Here is a 17,461-nt window from a genome sequence, read left to right on the forward strand (position 1 = left end):
GGGGCCCATTCTCTGTGTCCCCTGAAAGGAGGGGGAAGGTGACAAGGGACATGCCCTCTTTCCAGTGCTTTGGACACTGTCCCACAGAGGTCCCCGTGCCGGGGCTGGGCTAACATGGTCCTGGCTCCTTGCCCAAGGCCGGGAGGTGAGCAGGGTCCCCTGTTCTACTGCCACAGCTCTTGTCCCCTGAATGTGGAGTTGGGACTTGTGTCATTCCTGGCTGGCTGCTGGTGGCCAGACCCAGTAGTGCTGCCCAGCACCTCCCTGGAGAGGCCAAAACCCCCCGGGCTCCTGCGGGGAGGTGACCCAGCCGCGGTGAGGTGGTGCTCGTGCTGTCCCTCCCAGCCATGGCAGTGTCCATGCCGTGCCGCTGCCTGGTCCCCATCACCCGCTGACGGCTTGTCCCCTCTGCGTCCCCAGGCAGGCGCCGGCGGGGCGGGCAGGGATGCTGGACTGGAGCATGCCCCTCAGCTCGCTGGGCGAGGACGTGCTGTTCCAGCTCTGCGAGCTCCTGGACAACGCCGGCCGTGGCTGGCGCAGGCTGGCTGAGGTGGCTGCGGCAGAGAAACGCTTCAAGTGCAGGTAGGGGTGGGGGCATCTCCAGGGGTCTGTCCCCCGCCGAGTGACAAAATGTACATGGGCGCAGCCCTGCCATGGGCTGAGTGAAGGCCATGCAGGTCCCCTGGTCACCCCATCGTGACCACAACCTGTCTGTGGCACTGCTGAGTGCCCTGGCCAGGGTCCCCATGCTCCCCAGGCTGGGGGTGGGCTGCGGTGCTGAGCGCTGTGGGCACCTCGCAGTGCGGAGGAGCTGGAGATGTGCTCGCTGAAGGTGCTGGAGCCCCACGGCAGCCCCACGCGGAGCCTCCTGCAGCTCCTGGCCGAGCGGGAGTGCACCCTCAAGTACCTGCTGGGCTGCCTGCAGAGGATGGGACACGCACCGGCCTGCCGGGTCCTCAGCAGCGCCGGTAGGGACGGAGCGCGGGGGCCGGGGGCTCAGCAGAAGGAACGCTGGGGGAGAGAAGGCACAGCTCTTCCTGCTGGTGGTCCGGCTCTGGGTGGGTTGGGGTGGAGCAGGATGGGACATGTTGTGATGGGACAGGAATGGGACAGGGTGGGACAGGCTGTGATGGGACCAAATGGGATGAGGCGGGCTAGAATTGGACAGGTTGGGATGGGACAAGATGGGATGGAGAGGAGCAGAGTGGGGTGGGATAGTATGGAACAGGGTGAGGTGGGGTGGGCTGGCACTGAATGGGACAGGGTAGGATGAGGTGGCTGGGACAGGACAGAGAGGTGGGATGGGATATGGTGTGACAGGATGGGGTGGGGTGGGAGAGGACAGGCTGTTGTGGGTGGGTGTGGGACAGGGTACAATGGGACAGGACAGGATGGGACTGGACGTGGTGGGCTGGTGCGGGACAGGGCTCAGCCAGCCCAGGCTGGTCTCTCTTCTCCCACAGTCCAGGACGTGATCCACATCACGGTGCAGCCGGAGTCGCAGGTGGTGACGGAGGGGACAAGGGTGTCCCTGACCTGCTGGGCAACCGGCCCGCCAGGGCTCATGTACCAGTGGTTCTGCGGGAAGCAGCAGGTGAGGTCCTGCTGGGCCACATCGAGCACGGGCCCCAGGCCCCGTCCATAAGGGCACCCAGATGGGTGGGAGGGAGCCCCCAGCTCCTCAGCCCCCCCGTCTCATAGGTGCCCGGAGCCACAACCTCAGAGCTGGTGCTGGATGTGGCCGCCCCGCTGGGCCAGCCCGAGTGGTACATCTGCCGGGTGAGCTGCGGGGCCGCCTTCGCCTTCTCCAGGTGGGCCCAGGTCCGGGTGGAGACGAGCAGCAGCCCCGGCTCAGGTGGGACCCCAGATCTGTGTCTCCGGGTTGTCCCCATGGGGCACCACATGTCCCTTGGGCACCAGGGTGTCTCCGTGGGGCGGTGCTTACCCCATTGCTCGGGGGCAGCTCCTGTGGGGCATCGCTTGCCGTGCTGCGCCCCGGCTGAACCCCGAGGGTCTCGGGGCTCTCTGCGGTGACGGTGCCACGGAGCAGCTGAGTGCCCTGTGTTCTCCTCACGCCACCCGTGGGTGCCAAGGCCTGTGGCTGTGGGACTGGGGTCTGGGGGCAGCTTGGCAGAGTCCTGCCATGGCCGGGTGCCAGATTTGTCACCCTGTCCCCTCCCCAGCCAGCGGTTACTGCCCCACTATGGTGGGGCTACAGATCCTGCGGCAACCGCAGCCGTGCCATCTGGCCGAGGGGGACACGCTGGTGCTGGAGTGCAGAGCCATCGGCAACCCCCCGCCCCAGTACCAGTGGTTCAGGAACCGGTGCCCCGTGGAGGGTGCGCAGACACCCCAGCTCCAGGTACGGCAGGACCCTGGCGTGGTGCCACACAACACGGCCTGGCATGGCACGGCCTGGCACGGCACGGCACGGCCTGGCACGGCCTGGCACGGCACGGCACGGCACGGCATGGCACAGCGTGACACGCCGCCCCAGCTGCCCACTCCGTCCCCCTGGCAGGTGAAGCTGGTGACGACAGCTGAGCGGGGCAGCTACTCCTGCCGCGTCTTCAACCTGTTCCACGAGGTGTGGAGCCGGGAAGTGGACGTGGAGATCGGTGAGGGCCCCAGACAAACCCCCATGGTCCCTCGGCGCGGGGTGTCCTGGCTCTGCTCTGCTTCCCCGTAAAACCCTCCCGTGGCTGCCCTGTGTTTTTTTGGGGCTCCAGCCTGTGCTGGCAGGGGCTGTCAATGGGGCACCCCGACCCCCCTTTGTTGCAGGCCCAAGGCTCTTCACCTCCGGAGGCTCCTGGCAGGAGGGGGATGGAGGTAGGTGGGGACAGGGCGGGCAGGTCCCCACTGCTCTCCCCGGGCACCGTGGGGCTATGGCACTGTGCTTCTCTCTCTCCAGGCTCCCCAGAGAGCAGCAGCCCTGGCCAGCTGTACGGTAAGAGCCTGCCCTTGGTGGCCCTGTGGGGCTGTGACCATCCCTAGCGTGACCAGTGTCACCCCATGAGGCTCCACTCAGGCAGGGGTGCTTTGGGTGCAGCACACTGGGGCGAGCAGACCTGTGGGGCAGGGACACGACGGGCCACCCCAGTGTCCAGGGACAGTGACACCAGCCACAACCGTGTGACACCTCTCATGGTAGTGGGGACAACAGGATCGTCCTGCTCTGTCCCCAGCAACCCCTCTCCCATCCCGGCAGCCACCGACAAAGTGGCCCTGCTGATCGGCAACATGCGCTACCTGCACCACAAGCAGCTGAAGGCGCCCATGGTGGACGTGCATGCGCTCAGCGCCCTGCTCCGCCAGCTCGACTTCAAGGTGGTCTCGCTGCTGGACCTGTGCAAGGCCGAGATGCAAATGGCTGTCAACGAGTTCCTCCTCCTCCTCGACAAGGGCGTCTATGGTGCGGTGGCACCGTGTGGGTGGCTCCAGCCAGGCGGAACCCGGTGGTTTTGTGCTGGCGGAGTCTTAGGGGGCTGGCTGGGCAAAAAGTGAGCACCAGCAGGGCAAGGGATGTCACCTCCTCTCCACTCTCCACAGGTTTGCTCTACTACGCCGGGCACGGCTATGAAAATTTTGGCAACAGCTTCATGGTGCCCATCGACGCGCCCAGCTCCTACACCTCGGCACACTGCCTGTGCGTGCAGCGGGTGCTGCGGAGCATGCAGCAGCGCCGCACCGGCCTCAACATCTTCCTGCTCGACATGTGCCGCAAGAGGTGAGCAAGTGGCCACGCTGGGAGGTCCCGGCACAGGGGTGTCCATGGATGCTGGTTCCATGGGGAGCAGAGCTGGGTGTCCCCACTGTCCTATCCAGACTCCTTGGCTTCATCTGGATGTCCCAAAGCTTCACTGCCACAGTTGAGCTGCAAACGCCACGATGGGTGGGCAGAGGGGCACGGGGCAGCCCTGGGTCTGGGTGCCTTGGGGTGGGCTCTGGGGGGGCAGCAGGGCCCAGCTCTGCCCAGCAGCACTTCTCTCGCAGGAACCTCAACGACGACGTCATCCCGCAGGTCGGGGCGCTGCAGGTCACAGCAAACATCGTCTTCGGCTACGCCACGTGGGTCCCCTCCCCAGCACCCCCAGCATGGGCAGCAGGGCTGTGTCCCCCCCTGGCTCAGAGCAGGGCCGGGGCTCAGCCCCCACCACGACTCAGCCCCCACCACGGCTCAGCCCTGCTGGCACCCGTATCTTCTCCCCCACGTACCGACAGAGTCGGTGCTGGGGTGGTGAGTGAGCGGCAGCCCCGGTCCCTTACAGCACGGGGAGATGCCCACGGTGCTGTGCAGCTCTCAGCAGCACCGGAGGCTCCTCTGGAGCACAGGGGTCTGGGCTGATGCTTTAAGCATCCAGGATCTGGCTGCAGTTCCCACGTCTCCCTGGCACAGCGGCTTGAGGGATCAATGGGAACGGGTAGAGCCGTGGCCAGTTCCTGGGGGAGCGACGGAGCCCACGATGGAGCCGACTGCTGGCCTGTCCCCGCAGGTGTGCAGATGCCGAAGCCTACGAGCTGAGCCAGGATGAGCTCTCCAATGGCATCTTTGTCACCTTCCTCAAGCGCTGGCTGCTGGAGGATGAGAAGATCACGGTGCTGCTGGACAAAGTGGCTGAGGGTGAGCGGGGAGCGGTGGGGGACAGTGACAGCCCCGGCAGCCCCCGCTGACCCCTGTGTCCCCGCAGACATGGGCACGCTGGAGATCACGCGCGGCCGGCAGGCGCTGGAGCTCCGCAGCAACCTGTCGGAGAGACGCGCTCTGACAGACCCCATCCGCCCGCCGGGCCGGGACGAGTCCTCTGCCAGGAACCTGCAGTGGGCCAAGGCTCACGGTGAGGGCCACGGCCACCCCGTCCTGAGCTGGCCCCGGGGAGGGGCTGGTGCCGAGGCGGCAGGCAGCACCTGCCGAGTGTCTCCCACCCTGGAGGAGAGAAACGGCTGGCACAGAGCTGCCAGGAGCACCGTGTCGGTGGCCCCGCTCCGGGGTGACCCCCATGGTCACCTCACCTGTGGGTGCAGCTCTGGCCCTGAGCACCTGCAGGTCCCAGCCCCCGCTGTCCCCCCAGTGCTGCCGGAGAGCCGGCACCTCCGCTTCGACTGCGGCGTCACCGTCCAGCTGGGCTTCGCCGCCGAGTTCTCCAACATCATGATCATCTACACCCGTGTGGTGGCCACCCCTGGGGACATCGCCCAGTGCGAGGCCAAGCTCACCGACATCCCCGAGGTGGGAGGGTGCTGTTGGAGCCCGTGCGGGGCGATGCGGGGAACAGGTGGGGGCACCCGTGGCAGTTTCCACGGCTGGACTCTGTCTGTGGCAGGAGCTGGACGTGGACCTCAAGAGCACCAACAAGGAGAGCCCGGCGGAGGTGGGCAGCCCCCTGGCACCCACCTGGAGCCTGGGCTGCCCCCCCTGTTGCCTCTACAGCCGGCTCTGCGGCTTGCAGAAACTGCGGGTAAGAGCCGTGCTGGGGGGCCGGGACCCCCGCACGGGATGGGTGCCCACCGCGCTGCCACTGTCCCCGCAGCAGGAGCTGGTGTTCACCGTCTGCCTGCAGTACCGCTACCGCGGCATGGACGACTTCGTGGAGGAGAGGCAGCGGGTGAGCGTGGGGAAGCCGCTCATCGCCAAGCTCAACCTGCGGCCAGCGGCCTCCCCCTCGCCGCCCCACAGCCCCCTCTCCACCTCCCCACCTGGGAGCTGGGGGGAAGAGGGGGGGTCCTGGGCCAACACCCCTGAGGAGAACCTGAGCCCCGAGGTTCCTGGCTCCCACACCTTGTAGAAGGACAGCATGGCCACCCCCTTGTCACCGCAGTCCCCTGGGGCCATGTCTGTCCTGCTGGGGGTCTGGGGCCTGGAGGGGACAGAGCTGACATAGGAGCCAGAGGTGGTTGAGCGCCATCCTGGCCTGTGCTGCAGTGCAGGTTGGTGTGGCCAGCACCCTTGGAATATGGAACCGCAGCCCAGTGCTGCCCTGTGTACATGGCACTGCCACCGCAGGGTCGGGCAGCACCAGCCCCATGACCCTGGGCAGTGCCAGCTCCATGAACAGGACACTGCCAGCACCATGAACAGGACACTGCCAGCCCCACGTCTCCGGGCAGTGCCAGCACCATGAACAGGACACTGCCAGCCCCACATCCCTGGGCAGTGCCAGCTCCATGAACAGGACACTGCCAGCCCCACGTCTCCGGGCAGTGCCAGCACCATGAACAGGACACTGCCAGCCCCACGTCCCTGGGCAGTGCCAGCTCCATGAACAGGACACTGCCAGCACCATGAACAGGACACTGCCAGCCCCACGTCTCCGGGCAGTGCCAGCACCATGAACAGGACACTGCCAGCCCCACGTCCCTGGGCAGTGCCAGCACCATGAACAGGACACTGCCAGCCCCACGTCCCTGGGCAGCGCCAGCCCACGTGCCAGGACAGTGTCCCGGCCCCACGGCTCAGCTGGCGCGAGGCGTCGCGTTGGGGCAGCGTTGGGCTCCTTCAAGCTCCAGAGAAAGAGTGAGAAATAAGCAGATTAAGGGGCAAATCCCGCGGGAGGCGATTAGAGTGGGTGGGAGCAGGAGGGCTCCTGCTCTGCCACGAGGGGCTGGGAGAACCCCCCGCTGCCCCCAGTGCTCCCAGTAGCACCCAGTCCTGCCGGTACAACCCCGGGCGCAGGGCTGTGCTGGCCCCATCCGGGCAGCAAGAGATTTCAGGACAGGACTGGGATCTCAGGGGATTTTTCCCAACCGTGGCCCCATGTGCCAGCACCTGCAAATGCTGTGGGGTGTGTTCTACTGGATCTCAGTGGTGACACCACCAATAAACAGGGGCGGGCAGGCGGCTCGGTGCCTTTCCTGCGTTTAAATGGCGCGGGGTCGGGGCAGAAATACTGCTTGTTCGTGCACTAGGCACAGTGCAGCACCTGTGGGAGGGAAGGGGCAACCGACTCCTCCCACAGGGGGACCCCAACATCCCCACGATGCCCTGGGGTGCCAGTGCCACCCCATGTAAATTAGCTCATTTAAATAATTTGCATCACCCCCAACCCCAGGGACCCAGGGCGACGCAGACTCATCCCAGGCCCTCTCTGTGCGCTCGCTTTTGGGTGGCAGTTGCACGACCGTGGGGGGAGCACCCTCGCCCCAATTAAGCTCCGATCAAATGGGTTGGGGGGTGCCGAGCCTCCCGCTCTCCGCGCCAGCCGCCTTTTGTTGGTGCTCGGGAGGCCGAGGGGTGCCCCGGGCTGGCGCCAGCCTCGCCAATTATGTCATGTGAAAAGCGCAGCCCCCATTGAGCGCGTCCCGTCCCCCGGATCAAACCCCATTACTTCCGCAGCCGTTGCTTCATTATCTGGCGGCCGGAGCAACGCCTCTGCCGGGCCGCTGCGCCCCGGCCCCGGCCCATTAGCCGGGCTGGCGAGCTGGGGGAGCATCGATTATGCGTTTAATGGGTTGTTAAAGGTTTAATTGTCACTAACGAAGCAGACAAGCAGCAGCAGCCGGGGGACAGGGGACAAGGAGAAGGGTCTCACTGGGGTCAGTGCCTCGCCTGGCCCGGTGACATCGTGGCCGGTCATGCCTGACCCCAGGGCTGTGGGGATGTCAGAGTGTGGCCCTGGGGCAGTTGGACTGGGGGAGACCCCTGGGATGGGGGGCTGTGGCCAGGGGTGCTGGCACTGTGGGGCTGTGGGGACACAGTGGGGACAGGGCTGGTGTAGCAAAGCCCCAGGCTGGGGTGAAGTGCAAATTTCTGGGGAAACATCTTGTTTTGGTGGGAGGAAGGTCAGCGCCTGCCTTGCTTCCCCCGAGACCCAGGGCAGCCCAGGGACTGGGGCACACTGGGACACCGCAGGGACCCGGGGCAGCTGCTGCCCAGGGCTAAGCGCCCGTCTCTCGCTGTCCCAGCCGTGTCTCAGCACCTCAAAGCCACGGCGGGCTCAGCCATCTCCGCCGGGGCTGTGCTGGCCCTCACCACCGTGGCGAGGGTGCCGGTGACACTGGCTGTGCCCAAGGATGGGCAGGGTCCCCCTGGGGTGCCGGAGCCACGTCAGGGACCCTTGGGGATGTGGCACCTTGTCACTGCCACCCTGCTCCCAGCTGGAAGGAACTGCCAGCAGGGACAAAGCAGGATTCGGGTACTCCGCTGCCACGGGGACCCCAGGGCTCCCTTCCCTCATCCCCTCACCAGCCCCATCCGGGGGCCGCAGGGGTCCCGCTGCCGCCCACCCTCCTGCCGGCACAATTACGGCAGTTCCGTGCCGCCAACATGTGGCTGGCGAGGCTGCTGGGAGCAATTAGGGCAGTGGGCGGGGGGCGCAGCGCCGAGGGGTGGCTGAGCAAGCGTCCCGGCCCAGCTCTGGGGACGCAGTGCGGCACTGAGCCGGTGCTGGGCACAGCCAGGGCTGGGTCAGGTCACCTGCGGCAGGATCCGGCCCAGCCCCTGAGGAACGGGAGGGTGCCGAGGGACCCTGCATCGCCCAGAAAGCTCCTTCCTGGCAGAGGCTCTGCAGCCCCAGCACAATAATGAGTGGCATGGCTAACGAGCAGCACGGCTAATGAGTGGCATGGCGGGCAGGGCCCCGGCAGCGCCTGACTCCAGCACACGGCAGCCGTTCAGCTTATCTCTTTACTCATGATACAACCATCTTCTCGGAGCCAGCGTGTCTACCGGCACAACCGGCCTCGCGCCCCGACATGGCTATAAAATATCCCCCCCCGTACTCCCTATGAAACTAGACCTTTTCTGTTTGGTTTTGTTTAAATCTGCAGCATTAAAAAAACATTAATAATAATGGGAGGAGGAAAGGGTGTGGGTAAAGGAGGCGTCCGACCGGGGACAGTGCGGGGCATGGTCTGATGCTGGAGCCTCGGCTGGATCCTCAGCCTGGGCCAGAGCCCCAGTGAGGGGCTGCAGTGACTGCCGGGGTGCTCCCCACGCCGGGGTCCTGCCAGCACCCCAGCTCGCTCCGCTGCCACCGGCAGTGCCGGCTCGGCAGAGGAAGGTGCAGCCCAGCATCCCTTCCCTGCGTCAGTTCGTCCTGCTGAGCACCCACCGTCACCCACCTCGCCCGCCCGGGGCCGAGCCGGGGCTGGGGGCAGGAGGGGCCGGAGGGGCCGGAGGGGAGCGTTCATCAAATGGGCTGCCAGGTCTTGTCAATGGTCTGAATGTGCTCCTTGGCCTTCATGCGGAGCGAGGCGATGCTGGAGCTCCTCTGGTCCACCTCCTCCAACGGGTACTTGTCCACAAAGGGGGTGCCGCACTGGTAGGGCGCAGGGGCCAGGGGCTGCATGCCCTGCGTCATCGGCGGGGGTGTGTTGAGGAAGGAGTGCCCGCCGTAGGGGGGCTGCAGGGCTTGGGAGGCTCCCATGAAGCCGGGGATGCTGTGGACCGTGGTGGCACTGGAGATGGGGGACGTCAGCCATGGGTCGAGCGGGAGGGAGTTGCTCATGGGCCCCACGTTGGGGGTCATGGGGGGCCGGTTGAAGGAGAGCACGGGGGTGTCATGGAGCTTCATGGAGCTGGCCTCCATCTTCTCCTGCCGCCTCCACTTGGCTCGTCGGTTCTGGAACCAGACCTGCGAGGTGAGAGCCAGGGTGAGCCTCACCGTGCCCAGACAGACCCTTGCAGTGTGCCCCATGTGCTGTACCCCATGCGGGGTGCCCCGGGTGGGGTGTTCCTTATCGGGTATCCCACCCCACGTGGGGTGTCCTGTGTGTTGGGTCTCACATTGGTGACCCACGGGGCTCCAGCATAGAACAGTTTGGGTTGAAGGGACCTTCGCAGCTCACCTAGTTCAACCCACTACCATGAGCAGGGACGTCTTCACCCAGATCAGGTTGCTCAGATATTGGTGGACAATGGGCCACACTGGTGCAAACTTTGTGTCCAAAGAAGAGCAATGGTGCTGGTGAGGGGCTGGAGCACAAGTGTGATGGAGCGCCTGAGGGACCTGGGGGTTCAGCTGGAGAACAGGAGCTGAGGGGAGACCTTCTGATCCCTGAACTGCCTGAAAGGAGCTTGGAGCCAGGGGGGTCGGGCTCTGCTCCCCAGGAACAAGCGCCAGGAGCAGAGGAAACGGCCTCAAGTTGCGCCAGGGGAGGTTGAGGTTGGATCTGGGAACAATTTCCTCCCCAAAGGGCTGTGGGACATTGGAACAGGCTGCCCAGGGCAGTGCTGGAGTCACCATCCCTGGAGGGCTGGACAGACGGACATGAGGTTCTCAGGACATGGGGCAGGGACAGGGGCGGGAGAACGGTTGGACTTGATGATCTTTAAGGTCTTTTTGAACTGAAAGGATTCTATGGAATTGGCCATTGCTCAGGGAGCTCGTCAGAGCTGTCCCTATGGTCTGGAGCCTCTCAGGAATAGGCTGCGTTGCTTTGGACCGGGGTTGAGGCCTGGGAAACTCAGTTCGTTTGTAAGGGGATTACTGCCCTGCTTCACAGTGCCTGTGTCACTTGAGCTCCCTGAGCCTTTCTCTTGCTCCGGTCTCGCTCCGTCAGGCCCAGGGCTGGTGGATCACAGACCGTTGGGACCTCATGCTCTGCCCAGGCGGCACCTTCCCCGGGCAGAGCCTCCTCCCGCAGAACAGGGAGCGAAACCTCCCAGCCCTGCTGCCCTCTGCAATTGCTGTGTTCCAACAAGCCTAAAAACCCCACGCTTGCGAGGATCTTCTGCTTTCCTGGCCTGGAAGAGGTCAGGAGCGGCTGAGGTTTGGCTCTGTTCCTGTGGGATCCTGTGGAGGGATGGAAGCAGCTGCCACCAGCAGGGGAAAAAAATCTCCAAAAACCATCTCCCTGCCCAATTGGAGCCTTTGGGTTGTGGGTTGAACCGGGACCACATGGGGAAACCAGGCTCAGCCACTAAAACCCCTCTCTGGTTTTGGGAGGAGCAGCCTGCTCTGCAGAGATGTCACTCCCTCCTCGAGCAATGGGGAAACTGAGGCACAGAGCGAGGCAGCAGTGGTTGGGAGCACAGTGAAGCTCTCTAGTGCCAGGGTGGTCCCTCTGCCACCGCCCAGGGGACAGGGCCGGGGTGCTGGTGCCGCCGGGTGTCCTCTTACCTGCACGCGGACCTCTGGCAGGTTGACCTTCATGGCCAGCTCCTCGCGGCTGTACACGTCGGGGTAGTGGGACTTCTCGAAGGCGCGTTCCAGCTCGTGCAGCTGGTAGGTGGTGAAGGTGGTGCGGTTCCGACGGTGCTTCTTCTTGGGCTGCTCCTCCTCGGTGGCGGCCGGCGGGGTCCCCTCTCCATCCCCCGGCTTCCGCAGCTCGCCCAGGTCGCCCTCGCACTTATTCAGGAACATGGTGGCATCTGCGAGGGGACCGCGTGGGTCAGCCAGGGAGTGGGGACATCCCCAGGCTGGGGACAGACGGACAAGTGGATGGACGGACGGGAGGATGAGGCAGCTCCAGAAACACGTTACGCAAAGGTGTAATCCCCCGTCCCACCGCGGTGTTACCCTGCGGCCGTGGTGCCCCCGGGGCTGCCCGGGGTTGGTGCCCTGGGGACCCCGCACTTGGCTCCTCAGTGAGATGTGACCAGGTCCGTGCTCAGGTCGCACCTGAAGCTGAGGAGTTTCTGAAAGCGCCATCACGGGGGCTGACCTGGCCTGACCTGGCTGCCGGCGCCGAGGGGACCGGGCCTGGGCTGCTCCCTCCTTCCAGCCCAGCTCCTGTCCCAGTGCCACTCGTCTGCGGCTGTGAGTGCCAGTGCTGCTCCCCAAGCGCAGCTGGACTGACCCGGCACTGTGCCCTGGCTAATAACCCTGTTCCTGCACGCTTATAAGCATTTTCAACCCTTGCAATGTTTCATCTTTAAGCTTTTTATCCCACATCTGAAATCTTCCTGCAGTATTTGCTGGGGATTAAGGGTCTCTTTCTACCGCAAGGCTGTAGGCAGACATGGAAATGGGGGAGGAAGCCATAATCCCGGGGCACTTTTGCCGAGGGGAAGGTGCTGCATTCCCAGACCTGCTGGCAAAAATTCAGCTAATGCCCAAATGGGCGTGGGGAGGGGGAAGGGACGTCAGTTCATTCCAGGAGGGGATCGGTGGGGGTCCCGAGAAGGCAGCGAGCGGGTGTCGGGTGCTGCTCAGGCTGTGCAGGTGTGGGGTGTCTGTGCGGGGCGCACGGTGCCTGCGGGGGCAGCTGTGGGTCTGCACAGGGCTGTGGGGCCACCTGCGTTAGCAGGTGTGGGGGCCGGGGTGCCTGGCAGGTGCGGGTGGGGTGTGTGAGGTGTGTGTGCAGTGTGCGTGTGTGCGTGGGGGCAGTTTGTGCCGCCGCTGCCCACGGGGCCCGGCGTGCCGCGTCCGTGAGCCGCGCGTGCACCGTGCACAGCGCAGCCTCTGCACCCGCAGCGCCAGGCGCGGCAGATGTGTGCAGTGCATGCGGTGCATGTGCGGTGCACACAGCTCAGTGCAGCACGTGCGATGTGTGCAAGGCGTGCACAATGGGTGGGCACAGCGTGAACCTGTGCACAGTGTCCGTGGGGATGCAGTGCGCGCCGTGTGTGTGCGGCGTCTGCACCGTGCGTACGGTGCCTCTGTGCAGTGGACACAGCACAAGCAGCGGAGGCGCATGCAGAGCATGCAGCTCACACCGTGCAGTGCAGTGCACGCTGTGTGCAGGTGTGTGCCGCAGCTATATGTACAGTGTGTGCAGTGTCTATACGTACAGCATATGCAGCACCCAACAAGCGCAGCATGTGCCCAGTGCCTGCGGGTGCTGTGCCCAGCGCCTCTGCAGCGTGCTGAGAGCGCGTGCTCTGGGCGTGCAGGTCTGCAGGCTGTGCAGTGTGTGCAGTGCATGCCCAGGGGAGGTGTGCACAGTGTGTGCAGTGCATGGTGTTTGCAGTGCATGGTGTTTGCAGCGTGTATTGCAGGTGCAGTGTGTGCAGTGCATGGTGTTTGCAGTGTGTGTTGCAGGTGCAGTGTCTGCGGTGCATGGTGTTTGCAGTGTCTGCGGTGCATGGTGTTTGCAGTGTGTGCAGTGCATGGTGTTTGCAGCGTGTGTTGCATGTGCAGTGTGTGCAGTGCATGGTGTTTGCAGTGTATGCAGTGCATGGTGTTTGCAGCGTGCGTTGCAGGCGCAGTGTGTGCAGTGCATGCACAGGGCTGTGTGCAGTGTGTACCATGCATGTGCAGCGCTGTGCATGCAGCGTCTGTGAAGCATCAGCATGTGCAGTTTTGGGAGCTGCCGCCCCCCCAAGACACCCCCTGGCCCCTCTCGGGGTGCCCTGTAGCACCAGGGGCTCTGGCCACTGCTGCAGGGGGGCTGAGGTCTTGGAGTGACCTGAGAGGAGCTGCGAGCCGGGGTGCTGTGTGCTGCACCCCGGGGTGCCCCAAGGCAGGGGCGAGTGGGTGCTGAGGTGGGGAGGAGGGGCCCCATTGTCACCATGTGAGTGTCACAGCATGTCCTGGGGCTGGGGACATGGGGAGGGGACGGGGGTGTCCTGCCACCCTCCTGCTCTCACTCACCCGCTTCTCATTTGCGCAGCTCCGCACCTGCAAGGAGAGCGGAGAGGGGGTGAGCACCCAGCGCCCCCAGAGCCCCCCACCATCCCCCCAGGGGACTCAGCACCCTCTGGGCCCCCCGCTGCCCTGCCCAGCCCCACCAGGCAATGGGGGTGCTAGGGGGTGACTGGGGGGAGCTGGGTGGATGGGGACAGGTGAGATGGGCGCTGGGGGGCTGGGGACAAGATGGGGCACGCAGGAGGAGTGGTGGGGTGATGGCAGGCGATGACAAGGCGATGGGGGTCGGGGTCAGGGCCAGGGCTGGGGGCAGCTGCCAACATCCCCCAACCCAACCCCATCCAAAGCAAAGGAGCCTAAAACCCCGCGGGAGGCTGAGCAGACCCTGGCGCGGGAGCAGGAGTGAAGGGAACCAGCGAACCAGACAAGCAGGGGCAATAAACATGGAAAATAAAGCAAATAAATAAATCCGGATAATAAAGAGGCGAGTGGCCCAGCAGCAGGGCGGCAGCACCGGGACGGGCCAGGCCCCCCCAGCCCCCACCTCGCTCTGCTCAGCCCGACCCGTCATGGGTGTCCCTGGGCTGGGGACATCGGCACCGGCCACCCCACGGTCCCTGTGCCCCCGCAGCCCCTTTGCCATCGGCAGTTTAGTGAGTTCTGCCCAAAAACGGGCAACACAGAGCAGGGGTGCGACGGGCACAGCTGCCTCCCTGCTCCCCCGGACACCTTCCTGCAGCCGCCGTCATCCTGTTGCCAGTTTGGGGGTTTAAGCCCTCAAGCTTTAAACGGTGCTGGGAACCGCATGGACCCGAACCCTCCGGAGGGTTTTTCCCCAAATCTACTCGACACCCTGCCCTGTGGTTTTCCTACAGGGGCTGCCAGGGGAAGAGGGGACACCTGTTACTAAAGACACCCAAAAAGGCGACAGAAACAGCATGGAGTGAGTAAAAAACATCGCTTGCCCGGGGCTGGAAGCAGCAGAGCAGCAGGGAGCACAAGGGGCCTCTCCTGGCAGTGGGGGACGCGGTGGGGACAGCCCGGGGACAGCCCTGACTTTCACCGCATCCTGTATTTTGCCCTCGAAAGCCCGTCTGGGCGCTGGGCTGTGCCTGGGCCGGGGACGGGTGTTGGCAGCGGTGGGACCGTGGTGGCTCCTGCCCTGCGGTTCATCAGCGCGAGTGACACTGAGGGGCGCCCGGCACCCACTCCCCATCCCCGGGAAGGGTGTCAGCCCGGCCCAGCCCCGGGTACACCCGCACGCTGGGGACACCCGCACTCTAGGGACAACTGCACTCTGGGGACACCTGCACTCTAGGGACACCCGCACCCCGGGGACACCCGCACCCCAGGGACACCCGTACCCTGGAGACACCCGCACACTGGGGACACCCGCACCCTAGAAACACCCGCACCCTAGGGACACCTGCACTCTAGGGACACCCGCACCCCGGGGACACCCGCACGCTGGGGACACCCGCACCCTGGGGACACCCGCTCCCCTTTTCAGCATCTTCCCCCGGCGCTTCCTCCCAAATCGGAATAAAACAGCGTTACCTGCTGGGCCCAACTCGGCTTTTCCAGGAGTATTTAACTTTGCGGGTCCCTCCTGGGAACCAAACAAGCGGCTCAACCTCACCAATCTCGCAGCTTTGGCAGCCAAAGTTGCTTCTAGTCTTCTTATTTGTCACAGAACCGCCGCGCTAAGGCTCGGGAGAATCTTTATTTAGTGTTGCAGATGTCACCAAGGCCCCGCAGATTGGAAATGAGTCCAAAGGATTAAGACGAGGTTATTAATTGGAGGCCTTCCCCTTTAAGAATGATTGACAGTTACTTTCTGGACAAGTAATTGCTCTAAATGTCCCCCCAGCGCGAGTCCGGGGGGGCGGTGGCGGACAAAGCCCCGAACTGCCTTCCCCACTCAGATTGTCTCCCCACAAAGGCGTCCTGCTGGAGTTTGCCTTGTAATCCCCTCATTACGGGCGAGGAAAAAGAATTAGAAACAGGGGGAGCGGAGCAGAAAGGCTGGGGCGATGGGGGGAGGGGCAGCATTTCCTCTGGCCGCCGAGGTTCTGCCCCGGGATGGGGTCCGGGCGGGCGCCCCAGGATGGGGACGCTGCGCGGGGGATGTCGTCCCCCGAGATGGGGCCGGCGAGGCTGGGGGTGGCCCCGATGCCGGTGGCCCCGCGGGCTCCCGGCGATGCTGCCTGCAGAGCCCTGCCCGCCTGGGGACGGGGATGGGGACAGGTGCGGGGACAGGTGTGCCAGCCAGCGATGGGCACAGGGTGTGGGGACAGGGATAGGGACCAGGCGTGGGGTCCAGCTGTGAGTACTGGGTGTGGGGACCAGCTATGGGGTCTGGGGACCTGCTATAAGGCCTGGATGTGGGGACCAGGCATGGGGAGCAGCCATAGGGACCGGGCACCCTGAACAGCCTTGGAGATGTGGTGTGGAGACTGGGTGTGCGGGCCAGCCATGGACCAGGGACGGGGACCAGGCGTGGGGACAACCATGGACCAGAGCTAAGCACGGGGACACCCCGTGGGCCCAGCTATGGGGTTCAGCCATGGGGACCGTCCCTGGGGGCTGCCTGTGGCTGTGGAGCTGGGGGGCAGGACCCCTGTCCCTCTCCTCCCCAGCTCCGGGCTGCCAGGGACCCCACCCCGGGGCAGCGCTGCTCCGGGCGGGGGTGCGCGGTGCTGCCCGGACCCTGTCCCGCTGCGGGTTTTGCTTTTCTTTTTCCACCCACTTTTACTTTCCCCCAAAAGCCGCTTCCTGCCACCTGCAAGCGCTGCCGCCCCCGGCGCTGCCGCGGCTTCCTCCGCTGCCGTCCCTTCCCGCCACCGTTCCCCTTTCCAACGGCAAATGTCACCGCGAGGTTTTTGGACCTCCCCACCGTGTGGCTGCTGGCCCAACACGGGTCTGTGCCCTCCCATGGGAGCAGCCCTCCAGTGTCCGTCCCATTGTCCTCCCCAGCGGGGCTGTGCAGCTTCTCCTGCCCCGTCTGACACGGAAACACTGTCTTGAGGATGGCATCGCACCATCCCGGGGACAGTGTGCCACCACCACCCTGGGGACAGGCTGACCCCGCATCAAGGACGGGGTGACATGCCCCTGGGGGCCACACAACCCCTGGGGACAGGGTGACACCCCCACACCAGACAGCACTGCCACCTGCAGCAGGGGTGTGCAGGGGGGCTTGGGGACATCCCTGTGCCAGGGATGACCTGTAGGATCAGGGATGCAAACAGACACCTGGACCTGCCGCTCCTGCTCGCCCAGGGCTGGCGCTCGTGCCGACAGCGGCAGCTGCGCTGGGCCCAGGAGCCGGGTCCCCAGCTCTGGTGGCCCTTGGCAGATCTTCCCAGGGTGTCCCCACAGCCCCAGCGGGCACAGGGAGGTCCCCAGGGTGCCGGGGTGGCCCGGCGCTGGTGCTCACCGGGCGCCGTGCCCGGTGCCGGCCCCGCTGGCCGCCGTAAGGTGTTGGCTCGCACGGGCGGGGGGAGGCCAGCAGGCTTATTTGCCAAATGATTATAATTGCCTTTTAGGAGCAGATAGCAAATTGATTTGCTTCCTCGTCCAAGGCTCGTAATCACTTCATCACTTTAAAATATTAATGCTATACTTCTTTGCTAGTTTCCCAATTACCCTAATTGAAGGCAAATTGGTTAAGAAGGTGCAATGCAGAGTATCAGGGGGTTTAGTTCACTCAAATGACAGTTTTAAACCTCCCTAATCCTATTAGCGGGCAAAGCTGCTAACGCTAGAGACGCTGCGTCAGCTTACCGGGGCGGTGGGGCCGGAGGCGGGGGTCGGGGCGGGGGGCGGCCGGGGGCCACCGGCCTCACGTGACCAGCTCGGCCGGGGATTTATCACTTTTTTAGTTCATTAAGAGGCCTTGGGCAGGCGGGGAGGCGGCAGGGGTGACCCAAAAGGGTGCTGAGCGGGAGGCAGGTGGCAGTGTGGGGGGGCGGGGGGGCAGGACGATTAGCCAA

General features: G+C 64.8%; 2 protein-coding genes across 2 annotated transcripts; one reads left to right on the forward strand and one right to left on the reverse strand.

The window, feature by feature from the left end:
- Positions 1–445: 445 nt before the first annotated feature.
- Positions 446–5,783, forward strand: LOC308049575 (mucosa-associated lymphoid tissue lymphoma translocation protein 1-like; the record flags this gene model as incomplete). The annotated part of the gene is made up of 16 exons (XM_080359294.1): positions 446–582; positions 802–968; positions 1,464–1,594; positions 1,702–1,855; positions 2,184–2,362; positions 2,522–2,618; positions 2,782–2,829; positions 2,912–2,947; positions 3,209–3,412; positions 3,550–3,727; positions 3,994–4,068; positions 4,494–4,621; positions 4,689–4,835; positions 5,070–5,227; positions 5,322–5,456; positions 5,529–5,783. The coding sequence occupies 16 exons, from the start codon at positions 446–448 to the stop codon at positions 5,781–5,783; spliced, it is 2,229 nt and encodes a 742-aa protein (XP_080215420.1).
- A 3,342-nt stretch (positions 5,784–9,125) lies between these two features.
- RAX2 (retina and anterior neural fold homeobox 2) lies at positions 9,126–11,300 on the reverse strand (the record flags this gene model as incomplete). Its single annotated transcript, XM_080359358.1, has 2 exons — positions 9,126–9,569; positions 11,058–11,300. The coding sequence occupies 2 exons, from the start codon at positions 11,298–11,300 to the stop codon at positions 9,126–9,128; spliced, it is 687 nt and encodes a 228-aa protein (XP_080215484.1).
- Positions 11,301–17,461: the final 6,161 nt, after the last annotated feature.

This window comes from Nesoenas mayeri (assembly GCF_963082525.1).
Source record: "Nesoenas mayeri genome assembly, chromosome: 25".
Taxonomy (NCBI): domain Eukaryota; kingdom Metazoa; phylum Chordata; class Aves; order Columbiformes; family Columbidae; genus Nesoenas; species Nesoenas mayeri.